At 39.0% G+C, this 12,858-nt stretch overlaps 1 protein-coding gene across 2 annotated transcripts in view; it reads right to left on the bottom strand.

The window, feature by feature from the left end:
• The window catches only part of LOC102770438 (chromosome unknown open reading frame, human C2orf42), a 22,750-nt gene that overhangs the window by 4,683 nt on the left and 5,209 nt on the right, over positions 1-12,858 (bottom strand). For both annotated transcript variants that reach the window (XM_006775311.2, XM_015571509.1), the window contains exons 3-7: positions 10,826-11,661; positions 8,484-8,594; positions 6,451-6,555; positions 4,384-4,488; positions 1,287-1,394 (exon numbers count right to left, since the gene is read on the bottom strand). In XM_006775311.2, the coding sequence (XP_006775374.1) occupies positions 1,287-1,394; positions 4,384-4,488; positions 6,451-6,555; positions 8,484-8,594; positions 10,826-11,648 (1,252 nt within the window). In that variant the 5' untranslated portion in view covers positions 11,649-11,661. The remainder of the gene's footprint in view (positions 1-1,286; positions 1,395-4,383; positions 4,489-6,450; positions 6,556-8,483; positions 8,595-10,825; positions 11,662-12,858) is intronic.

Genomic DNA, 12,858 nt, shown 5'->3' with positions numbered 1-12,858 from the left:
ATTTTACTGATTTCAGAGAGGAAGGGAGAGGGAGAGAGAGATAGAAACATCAATGATGAGAGCAAATAATTGATTAGCTGCTTCCTGCATGCCCCTACTAGGGATCAAGCCTAACAACCCAGGCATGTGCCCTGACCAGGGATCAAACCATGACCTCTTGGTTCATAGGTCGACACAACCACTGAACAACACTGGCCAGGCTCATCAAATAACAACTTGATGAAGAAATAGCATTGATTTCTAGCTGTCATTACTTAGTAATTCTTTCTTCCTCCCTTCTCTCCCTTATTTCCTTTTGCTACCCAATAAGTATGTTGAGATATCTAATAGAAAGATGTTATGTAAAACCAAGAAATAAGTACCAGAATAATGTAATGATAGTGTTCCAAGCCTAAGAATAACTCTAAAATCTTCATCAAAAATTAGGAATCACAAAAAAATAAGTTTTAGGTGTTTTTGTGTGTGTGTTTTTAAATATATTTTTTTATTTCCGAGAAGAAGGGAAAGGGAGAGAGAGAGAGAGAAAAAAACATCAATGATAAGAGAATCATTGCCGAACCGGTTTGGCTCAATGGATAGAGTGTCGGCTTGCGGACTGAGGGGTCCCGGGTTCGATTCCGGTCAAGGGCATGCACCTGGGTTGCGGGCACATCCCCAGTAGGAGATGTGCAGGAGGCAGCTGATCGATGTTTCTCTCTCATCGATGTTTCTATCTCTCTATCTCTCTCCCTTCCGCTCTGTAAAAAATCAATATATTTTAAAAAAAAAAAAGAGAGAGAATCATTGATCTGCTACCTCCTGCACACCCCCTACTGGGGATTGAGCCTGCAACCTAAGGATGTGCCCTGACTGGGTATCAAACCATGACCTGGTTCATAGGTCAATGCTCAACCACAGAGCCACACCGGCTGGGCAAGTTTAGTTTTGATACATACTGTAATATGCTTCCAAGAAGCCAGCCCAATAGTGATCGGAGCCTGCGATTCTTTTGTTGAAATTGATTCATATCTAGAAAATATCAAACTTCTTGGTGGGCACATTTATTGCACTTCATTGTTCTTTTACCAAGTCTGCCGCTTTCTGAATTGTTCCATTAACTTGCACTGGAATAAATATGGGGTTGCACTGAAGAGTGTGATCATTATTCCAAGAGTTGACTGGCTAAGGCTTCATGCTCTCAGCATGCAGCTAGAAGTCCTAATCCTGAAAACTCCACACTATTTTTTCAAACATAATTCCCTAAGGACAAGACATCTGTGGCTATTGTTGAAGAAAAACTCCCATACCTGTGGTGGAGTTGGGAAGCCGTTTTTTTGTACTTCCAATAGATATTCTCTGTTGTAGGGCATCAAAAAAAGACTGAGGAATGTGGAACACCAGTGGCTCTGGTTTGCCTTTAGGAAACAAGAAGAAACTCATTCAGTTAAAACAGATCAAATTTTTATGCCAGAAATTTCAGAGCTCCTAGTTGGAGGCACAGTTACTTCAACTAAAAGTGTAATGTTAAGCCCTAACCGGTTTGGCTCAGTGGATAGAGCGTCGGCCTGTGGACTCAAGGGTCCCAGGTCCGATTCCGGTCAAGGGCATGTACCTTGGTTGGGGGCACATACCCACTGGGGAGTGTGTGGGAGGCAACTGATCGATGTTTCTCTCTCATGATGTTTCTAACTCTATCCCTCTGCCTATATCTAAAAAAAATCAGTAATATATATATATATATATAAAGACTTAAAAAAAGTGTAATGTTGAAACTGTGTTCATTTGCACTCTGCAGTGGCTAGGCTTATGAAAGTATCTGGCAGCTTTGGTCAATGAATTAATGTTATAAGGAATTATCTATGTTGTCATAGTATTTAAATCATAATGTCACTTCAGAGTTCAGTTTTGTAGGATTTTTTTAATGTTTTTATTGATTTTAGAGAGAAAGGAAGGGAGAAGGATAGAGATAAAACCATCGATGAGAGACATCAATTGGCTGCCTCCTGCACACCCTCTACTGGAGATTGAGCCTGCAATCCAGGCATGTGCCCTGACCAGGAATCGAACAGGGAACCTTTTGGTTCATGGGTCGACACTCAACCACTGAGCCACACTGGCCAGGCAGTTCTGTAGAATTTTTTTTTTTTAATGTATATTCTGGGTAGTTTTGATTGGTAAAAAATGTAATTGTGATTTAAATACTACATAGTGTTGGGATATTTTTTTACATGCACAGGCTTTATGAGCCAATAAAACTATTTCAAAGTTAGAAAAAAAAAACTGGTGGACACAAGACACTAGGGTGTAGAGGCTGGGGGAATGTCAAGGGGGGGGAAAGGAGACATATGTAATACTCTTTGTAATACTTCAAGCAATAAAAATTATTTTTAAAAAAAGTTAAAAAAAAGAAGAAACTCATATAAAGTGCAACAAAGGAAAAAAAAACTTAGTGACCTTCTGATGTGTAGAGAGAGGTGGAAGAAATGGAATTGAAGGACAGTAATAATTAAAAATTTCACTTTATAAAGAGATTTCTTTATAAAATGGCAAAAATAAGGCTTTGGTTGGCCTTTATGAGTCAAGCATTGTCACCTTCCCTACTGTTGATCCCTTGAAATCATAAAAAAATATAGCAGATCCTTGTCATCAATACCACCAAGGATAACTTTTCAAATCCCCAATTTTATAAGCACCACCACAACACAAACTTTTCCTTGAAAGGGTATATGAAATAAGAAGAGATGAGAACAATGAGGCTGAGATGAGAAGGCAAACTTGATTTACTCCTGCTATCTCCAGGCACTTGTATGTGCATTCATGTCTAAACAGAGTAACTACATGCCCTCTCTCAGATGTTCAGGACCCGGAATGCCAGAGATCACAAAATTAGGAAACTATTTATCCAATAAACACTAGTCTTGCTCTCTGAATATGATCTAAAGGCAGGAAAAATGTTTGAAAATACTTAACAAACCTTTAAAGAAGCTTATAAGACACTAGGTCAACAAAAGTCAATAGAGTGTTCAAAGGAGGGGTTGAAAGAGTTCTGAGTCTTTCTTAAAAAACTGTGTCCAAGGGGCTACCTAGCCCCAGCAGAGGGAAAACATCCAGAACCACATGGATAAACAAACAACTTAAAGAATATCTCTTACAGAAAGACTCTTTTTTTAAAAAATATATTTTATTGATTTTTTACAGAGAGGAAGGGAGAGAGATAGTTAGAAACATCGATGAGAGAAACATCTATCAGCTGCCTCCTGCACATCTCCCACTGGGGATGTGCCCACAACCCAGGTACATGCCCTTGACTGGAATCAAACCCGGGATCCTTGAATCCGCAGGCCGACGCTCTATCCACTGAGCCAAACCGGTTTCAGCAAGACTCTTTTTAAAAAATATATTTTTATTGATTTCAGAGAGGAAGGGAGAGGGAGAGATAGATAGAAACATCAATGATGAGAGAGAATCATTGATCAGCTGCCTCCTGCACGCCCCCTACTGGGGATCGAGCCCACAACCCAGGCATGTGCCCTTGACTGGAATTGAACCCAGGACCCTTCAGTCCACAGGCCAATGCTTTATCCATTGAGCCAAACCAGCTAGGGCCAGAAAGACTCTTAAGGACAGTTCAGATGCCTTTTTGGAACAAAGGTCAAGCTAACACCACCAAAGATCATACACCCAAGATCAAAGGTATCTACCTTTACTTATTATTTGCTGTTTTCCTCTTCCATTTCTAAATTCATTCTGCTGATACTGCATTTAAATTATGTAAGTATTTCCTTCTTTCACTTAGATTTCTACTTTTTGTGGCCCAGTGTATTTGGGAGTCAGCCCAGTTATTTTTTCTATCAGAACAGAGAACTCACCCTAGCCAGTTTGGCTCAGTGGATAGAGCATTGGCCTGCGGACTGAAGGGTCCCAGGTTCGATTCCAGTTAAGGGCATATGCCTGGTTTGCAGGCTTGATCCCCAGTAGGGGGCATGCAGGAGGCACTCTATCTATGATTCTCTCTCATCATTGATGTTTCTATCTCTCCCTCCCTCTCCCTTCCTCTCTGAAATCAATAAAAATATATTTTAAAAAACAAAACAGCCCTAGTTGGTTTGGCTCAATGGATAGAGCATTAGCCTGCGGACTGAAGGGTCCCAGGTTCGATTCCAGTTAAGGGCATATTCCCAGGTTGCAGGCTCAATCCCCAGTAGGGGGCATGCAGGGGGCAGCTGATCAATGATTCTCTCTCATCACTGATTTTTCTGTCTATATCTTCTCCTTTCCTCTCTCTAAAATCAATAAAAATATTTAAAAAGCAAAACAAACAAAAAGACAACAGAGAACTCTAGCACAATTACTTTAATTTATCCTACTTTCAGCAACAGTCCCAGCTGGGTGACCAATACTTACCATCAAATTGATAGTGCATGGTTTGATGGATGCGTTCTGTGACACTGGCCAGCCAGTCTTGGAAGGATAAGGTCACTTGTGCCTCATCTAACAGCTGACTGCAGGCTAGTAAAAACAAAAGCAATGTCTTAGTAACTTATTTTTTCTTACAAAAGAAACAGTTAATTGAAGTTTAAAAAAGTTAAAGTGTTTGCACAGATAAAAAAAGAACAAGCAGCTGAAAATCAAAGAAATTAAAATAGAAGATTCTAGATTTTTTTTTCAAAGAATCCATTTAGGAAAAAAGAAATGAAAAGCTCTGAGATACTAATAGGTTGAAGATTAGTAACCATAGAAAGTTTGCAGCCTTTCAACACTAAACTGCAAAGTGAAGAATGGCCTTGTATAATGGCTTTTAGAGATCTATAAATTAGTCCTTTTTCTGATTAACATGTCCATATGCACAGAAATATTCTATTCTATTCTATTTCTTCTCCTGAAATGTCTTCACATTTCTAAAGTATAGCTTCTTTTATAGAGATATACCAATGCCATAACTACTATCCATTTGAAATTAAAATTCTCATTGGTAAATGCAAATAGTGATAATTTAGATTAAAAGCTATTTCCTTTCTTCTTTGTGCCAAAAGGAAGTGATGAAAATTTGTAGAAAACCTTCTACCTCATACAGTTGATCTGTTTATTTACTGACCTTCCAACCTCGGGTGCCACCCCCTTTCCGCGCGCGAGCCCCGCGAGATCCCCGTACCTCTGCGCTTCTCTCCTGCAGCTTCTGCGGGTCTCAGTGTGCTTTTCCTTCCTTCTAGTTGTAGAGTTTACAGTCAGCCAGGCTTCCTATGGTTCTGGATGAAGTCCGTATTGTTTCTCTGAGGTATTAATCAATTGTTGTGAGCGGCATTAATTTCCCGGTGTTTATCTCTGCCGCCATCTTAGTTTCTCCTTTCGATATCTAGTTTTTAATCACCCAGTCATATTACATGGCCAACAATATCTTAGCAAGTATTCAAAAAATACTACCAAAATTGAACTAAACTATTTTTATAAAATGTATAAGTAGAAGTTTATAAACGGTTGATTCCCCAAATAGCTGAGCTTAATTATTCTCATTAGAAAAGATATATATGTGTATATATAAATATGTGTTATGTTCAAATTTAGTTATTCTGTCTTCATAAATTCAGAACAATAGCTATGCTATTGTTTTTAGGTATGTTTTCAAACTTCACTAACTGTAGAGAACAGACTATATTATTTTTTTCAATAAATATTTATCACTGAATAACTATAAACATATTTCTTCTTCAACTTTGGCTGCCCTAGCTGGTTTGGCTCAGTGGATAGAGCATCAGCCTGCTGACTGAAGGGCCCCAGGTTTGATTCCGGTCAGGGGCAAATGCCTAGGTTGAGGGCTCAGTCCCCAGTAGGAGGCATGCAGGAGGCAGACGATCAATGATTCTCTCTTATTATTGATGTTTCTATCTCTCTCTCCCTCTCCCTCTCCCTTCCTCTCTGAAATCAATAAAAACATTAAAAACAAAAAAACAAAAACAACTACTTTAAATCTCCACACTAAGTGTATGTGGCTAATAAGCAAGAGGAAAAAATCTTACAAAATACCTCTACCAAAACATGTCAGTAATTTTTGTTGGATTTGTTACTTAAACAATACAATTTGTTGTTGTTTTTTCATTTGTTTTTATTGATTTCAGAGAGGGAGAGAGAGACAGAAACATCAATGATGAGAAAGAATCAATGACTGGCTGCCTCCTGCATGCCCCTTATTAGGGATGAAGCCCCCAACCCAGGCATGTGCCCTGACCAACTATCAATCTGTATCTTGGTTCATAGTTCGATGCTTAACCATTGAGCAGCATTGGCTGGACTACAATTTGGTTTTGAGCAAGATTTGAGACCCGTGGGACAGGACAGACTTCAGTCTTAGTGCCTACTAGTGTTTATCTTAACATTTCTTTGGGGACACCATGCAATGTTTCTTTGGATATTGCTTTTACCTTCTTTCGGATGCTTTCCCACCTTTTTAACTTATTCTGGGACAGGGAAACTTACCCTGCCTTTTTAATGAAGAAGCAACCACAGGCTTTTTCAGGCCACTTTTCCTTAGATTACTGCTCAGTGCATCCTGAGGCAACAGTGAACTGTTCGTCTGTGCACCTAAACCATAAATCATTACAGTGTTTAATAACATGCCTATACAATATAAATAGATTCTATATTCATTTCTAAAGAGTGAAAAACATAAAAAGTCTTCGATAATTTCTAAGTTAGCTTTGATAATTTCTAATTTAGGATTAGCCTTTATATATAATATTTTAAATTTCTGTAAATCTAGGAAAGTGGAGAAAACCAGAAGTGAAAGAGAAAAAAAAATTTCATCCATTGTTTCTACCTCTTAGACAATTACTATTGATTTTCTGGTGAACTATCTTCCTTTTTTTCCCCCTATGAATAGATTATTTTGCTGGTTTTTGTGATTTTAAGTAGCTGTGATTTTACCAGGACTGCTAGATTTAGCCAAAAAATAAATAAATAAAATTTCAAATAAATGAATTTTTAACATAAGTATGCCCCAATTTTGCATGGGAGATAATTATATTAAAAATTTTTTCATTGTTTATCTGAAAGTCAAGTTTGAGCATTCTGTACCTTGTCTGGCTACCTGAGTGACCTAAAAATGTCTCCAAATTCTATGTAATCATTTTTAGTGGTTGCCTGATATTCTAGCAAGTGGTTTTATCATGGTTAGTTTACCTATCCCCAGTGGTGGGCTTAATTGTTTCTAATTTTTTAATATTATAAACTAGAGACCTGTATTTGTGGGGTCCCTCGGCCTGGACGGCAATCGGGCCAATCGGGGCCCTCTCGCCCAGTCTCGACAAGGCCAGCCGGAGGGGAGGGACCGCAGGAGTTTAGCCAGACGCGGGAGGTTGGCTGTGGGAGCACACTGACCACCAGGGGGCAGCTCCAGCATTGAGCGTCTGCCCCCTGGGGTCAGTGCGTGTCATAGCAACCAGTGGTCACCCATTCCTAACGGTCACTTAGGCTTTTATATATAGAGATAACAATAAAATGAACATTTCTGGGTAAAATGCTTTTCCTGTACCAAGGATTATTTCCTTAAAAATGATTATTTAGAAGTGGGCTACTGCATCAAAGGGAAAGAACTTTACTGTCTGAATTTCAAGATTTCCTGGGAAAGACCAATAAGTAAATATTTAACAACAATCTCTGCTACACACTGCTGCCAGAATTACCTTACAGCATGAAAGTGATCATGTCACTTTGTTTCTCTACCTTCCTCCAACTTCTGAGCACTAAAACTCCTGTGCAGAATCACCTGACCCACCTTCAGCAATTATCCCTATGAGTAGTAGTATTTTTCAGGTTCTTAACAGATAATCATGGCAATTTACACTGCACTAGCCATGCCAGAGAGCCTGAACTTCACCTCTTTTACCTGTGGTCTCATAATTTTAAAAATCTTGGTTAATTTGGTAGCAAAAAGTATCTTATTTTAACTTTTGTATTTCTAAAATTTTTGCATTTCTCTGTTCACATTTGGAGTTTTGTCCACATTTGTGGACCAGGTAAATTTTTCTCTTTATTTAAAGTCTATGTCTTTTGACACTTATCTACTAGGGTACTTTAGCAGTTTCATATTGATTTGTAAGGGTCCTTAACTGACAGTGGTATTATTACTTGTTATTTGCAAATAACAAACTATATTCCTATGTTAATGTAGAAAAGATAATGAATTATTGTCACAAGTTTTTAAAAACATTCTATGGATGAAAACCTTATAACACTGTCCAAAGGCAGTTTAAGGTTTAAGACTAGTCTGAATGTTTAAGGGATGAACAAACATATTCAATAATAAAAGCTGAGTTTGGTTTGATCTTATATTTAATCAGTAAAACCAACTCTTAGCTTGACTAGACAAAGAATTATCACTGGATGGTATAATTTTTTCAGGAAAAGAAACACATAAAAACTGATTCTTATCATTGCTGAAATCCAGTGAAACACATAAAACAATCTCTAAAGATAAAACCATCCTATAAACAAACCAAATAGCTTCTTACCAGATACTTCATCCTTTTTCCTCTTCTTTGCCTTCGATGGAGTAGACTCACAAGCTGATACTGTTGATTCTGAATGGCAGTCCAACTGGTGCACAATTATCTCTTTAAGACCTAAAATATAACATATTTCTGAATTATTAATACTACCCAGGAGGAAGTATGGGTCTCTACTTAGAGAAAAATTAACTTATAAAAATCCAAATCCCCAAACAATGGAGTGATTGCCTACATTAAAGAAGTTCCTTTGAAGTGCAAATCAAAATGATAATGACATGTCATCTCACACCTGTTCGAATGGCTGTTATCAGTAAGACAATAAATAACAAGTATTGGCGAGCATGTGGAGAAAAAGGAACACTCATACACTGCTGGTGAGAATGAAAACTGACACAGTCACAGTGGAAAACAGTATATAGGTTCCTCAAGAAATTAATAGAGCTACCATCTGACCCAGCAAGCCTTCTTCTGGGTAACTACCCAAATAATTTAAAAACAGTTATTCAGGGGAGGTGATGCCGGTTTGGCTCAGTGGATAGAGCGTCGGCCTGCAGACTGAAGGGTCCCAGGTTCGATTCCGGTCAAGGGCATGTACCTGGGTTGTGGGCACATCCCCAGTAGGGGATGTGCAGGAGGCAGCTGATCGATGTTTCTCTCTCATCGATGTTTCTGACTCTCTATCTCTCTCCCTTCCTCTCTGTAAAAAATCAATAAAATATATTTAAAAAACAAACAAACAAACAAATAGTTATTCATAAAGGTATATGTACCCGTATGTTCATTGCAGCATTATTCATGGTAGCCAAGTCATGAAACAACATAAGTGTCCTTCAGTGATGATTGGATAAAGATGATACGGTACATATGTACAATGGAATACTACTCAGCCATAAGAACGATTAAAATACTGACATTTGCAACAACATGGACGGATCTTGAGAATATCGTGTTAACAAAATAAGATGGAAAAGGACAAAAAGCATATGATTTCACTCATATGTGGAATATAAAACAAAAAGCAACAAACAAACAAAAACAAATTTATAGACACGGACAACAGTTTGAAAGTTAACAGAAGGTAAAGGGGTCAGAGGAGGATGAAGAGGGTAAATGGAGTCAAATACAGGGTGTCCCAAAAAATGTATACACTTTGAGTAATTATTAATTCCAAAAGGTTAAATCTGAAAAGAAATAAACATTGAGCTAACAGCCATTAAAGGTATATACATTTTGGGGAACACCCTATATTTGGGAGACAACTCTAAGGGTGGTAAGCACACAATGCAAAATACAGATGATGTATTATAAAATTGTATATCTGAAACTTATACAATGTTATTAACCAATGTCACCCCGATATATTTAAAAAACAGATTGTGGACCTGCAATAAAAATAAGTTCTTTTAAAAGGCAGCCCAAAACATGATTTTGTTCATAGAACATTAACTCGATTGGAGGCTTTAAAGAGAAATATAAACCTAAAAAGTTGGGAGCTGCTACCAACTAAAGATTATTAAGAAATGAAAAAGCCCTAACCGGTTTGGCTCAATGGATAGAGCGTCGGCCTGTGGACTGAACGGTCCCAGGTTCGATTCCAGTCAAGGGCATGTACCTTGGTTGCGGGCACATCTCCAGTTGGGGGTGTGCAGGAGGCAGCTGATTGATGTTTCTCTCATCGATGTTTCTAACTCTCTATCCCTCTCCCTTCCTCTCTGTAAAAAAATCAATAAAATATATTAAAAAAAAAAAAAAGAAGAGAGCCCTGGCTGGGGTGGTTCAGTTGGTTGGAGCGTTGTCCCATGCACAGGAAGGTAGCTGGTTTGATCCCTGGTCAGGGAGCATAGGAGGCAACTAATAGATGTATCTCTCTCACATTAATGTTTCTCTCTCTCACTTCCTCTCTCTCTTAAAAAAATAATCAATAAAAATATGTTAACAACAACAAGACTTGATTTAGAAACTTTAAAGGTTTTCTTTTGAACCAGGTACTTGTTTTCTCCATCTTCAAAGACATTAAAAAAGCAAACAAGCCAAAATAAAAGGGAATTTTCTTGTTCTATGTTTTTATTAAATAGGGTATCTGTGGAAGAGTAAAAAAATTTAAAGCAAAGCTGATTTTACTAGATTCATTGTCTCAATGAAAATGTTCAAGTCTCTTGATCATTAATTTCAACCAACCAAACAACCTTTATTCAAGTGATGACTGGGATTAAAAGAAGGAATGCTTTTCATTTGAATTATCTAGCAACTGCTTCTGAAGGTCGCTAGGACAATCTCCAAATGCCATTAGTGGAACACTTTCATTGTCATTTTAGAAAAACAGAGTGTGTTACCATACCACCTACCGCTGGAATCAAAATTTAGGAAGTCTGAGAATTCCTGAGCCAATGTCTCATCACTGGCAAAGGCACAGATGCAAGCAAAGAAATGAATGCATCTCTGTGCTGCCTCATCCTTGGAGGCATTCGACTTGTGCGACTTCAGAGTCTGGCAGGAACAGAAGAAACGGCGTTCAGGCAAGCTTTTGGCACTGATTTTCTGCACAAAGGACGTATGCAAGTACCCCAAACTATGCTTCTGGCTCGCCTTGCATTTCACCACCAAAATGTTTTTAGTAATTCTCTGTACGAGCGGACCCGTGGGCTCTGTGGCCAACTGCCAGATGGTTTGCTTGGTTTCTGAAGAGGCCTGCATTGCATTCAGGACGGAGCTCTTTAGAGTGAGAGGGGTGGCCTCTGCTTGACAGTTTATTGCCAACTTGATGTGCTGGCACTGGTTTTCCACAACACCCTGGGTGGCAGCTTTCAGGCAGGAGGGGACATAACATCGTCCAGAGCTCAGCTGAGTGATGATCGTCCCATCTACCGTTTGGATTGTCGTCTCTGAAACACCTAGCTCTACAAAGCATCTGTAGTCGGGGCCCCGGTCTCTTTGCCGCACTGAGTAGACCTGCAGGTCAGAGCCTGTTATGATTTTGACAGCTTCAACACTCGGCTGCTTCCGTGCACCATAGCGGAAGATGGTTCCACATGTCTTGTTTTTACAGCTCAGTCCCCGGGTTCCATTGTATGTGCCGCATCGGGGACACTTTCTTATTCCCCTCAATGTGGCCTTCCCCAAATCAGATAAGAAAGCTGGGACTTTAGTTCTCAGAGAGTTTGGTTCCATTTTTCATAGGCCCCTAGAAAAAGCAATAAGCCCATCAGCATGAGTATACTATACACACAGAGTTAAAATCACTTATGATATTTAATACAGAAAGTGAAACATAAAGAAGCTCCTCTCCTTCCTTGGAATACATCAGGGCCTTTTTCTTTTCCTCTACCCTCCCCCTTTCCTTTCCCCCACTTCCTCCCTGCCCCAGACAGGTTACCATTAGCTTCCTCGCTACCAAGCTCCAAGGGCCCATCCTTTACTTCATCCTTTACCTCTATAACTTGCTTCCTAACCTCATTTCTTCTAGGAATTACTTCTTCTACCTCTGTGATTTACCAAGTAAATGTTCTCTTACCAAAAAAAAGAAGCTATCAACTATTTTCAAATTGTACCCTCAAACACAACATCAATTTAAACCCTCAAACAGCCCTAGCCATTTGGCTGAGTGGATAGAGCATTGGCCTGCGTACTGAAAGGTTCTGGGTTCGATTCCAGTCCAGGGCACATGGGTGGGTTGCAGGTTTGATCCCAGTAGGGGGCATGCAGGAGGCAGCCGATCAATGATTCTCTCTCATCATTGATGTTTCTATCTCTCTCTCCCTCTTCACTCCTCTCTGAAATAAAAATATATTTAAAATAAATAAACCCTCAATTGCCGACAACAATCAAAGCTTAACTACAACAAGACTGCACACAAAGACCACTAGGGGGTGCACCAAGAAAAGATAAAAAAATGCGGAGACAAAGAAACAGGACACAAATGTCAGAAATGGAAGATATAGAGCTCAAAACCACACTTTTAAGGTCTCTCAAGAACTGTCTAGAAGCTGCTGATAAACTTAGTAAGGCCCTCGAAAAGACTGGTGAGACCGCCGATAAATGTAGGATAAATGTAGTGAGATCCTCAAGAAATCTAATGAGACCCTCGATGTTGTGATAAAGAACCAACTAGAAATTAAGCATAGACTGACTGAAATAAAGAATATTATACAGACACCCAACAGCAGACCAGAGGAGCATAAGAATCAAGTCAAAAATTCAAGATGCGAAGAAGCAAAAAACACCCAACTGGAAAAGCAAAATGAAAAAAGAATCCGAAAATACGAAGATAGTGTAAGGAGCCTCTGGGACACGTTCAAGCGTACCAACATCAGAATTAAAGGGGTGCCAGAAGATGACAGAGAGCAAGATATTGAAAACATATTTGAAGAAATAATGACAG

The sequence above is a fragment of the Myotis davidii genome, unplaced genomic scaffold (assembly GCF_000327345.1).
Source record: "Myotis davidii unplaced genomic scaffold, ASM32734v1 scaffold247, whole genome shotgun sequence".
NCBI lineage: Eukaryota > Metazoa > Chordata > Mammalia > Chiroptera > Vespertilionidae > Myotis > Myotis davidii.
The sequence above is the reverse complement of the archived record's forward strand: the minus strand, read 5'-3'. Positions and strand labels throughout refer to the sequence as shown.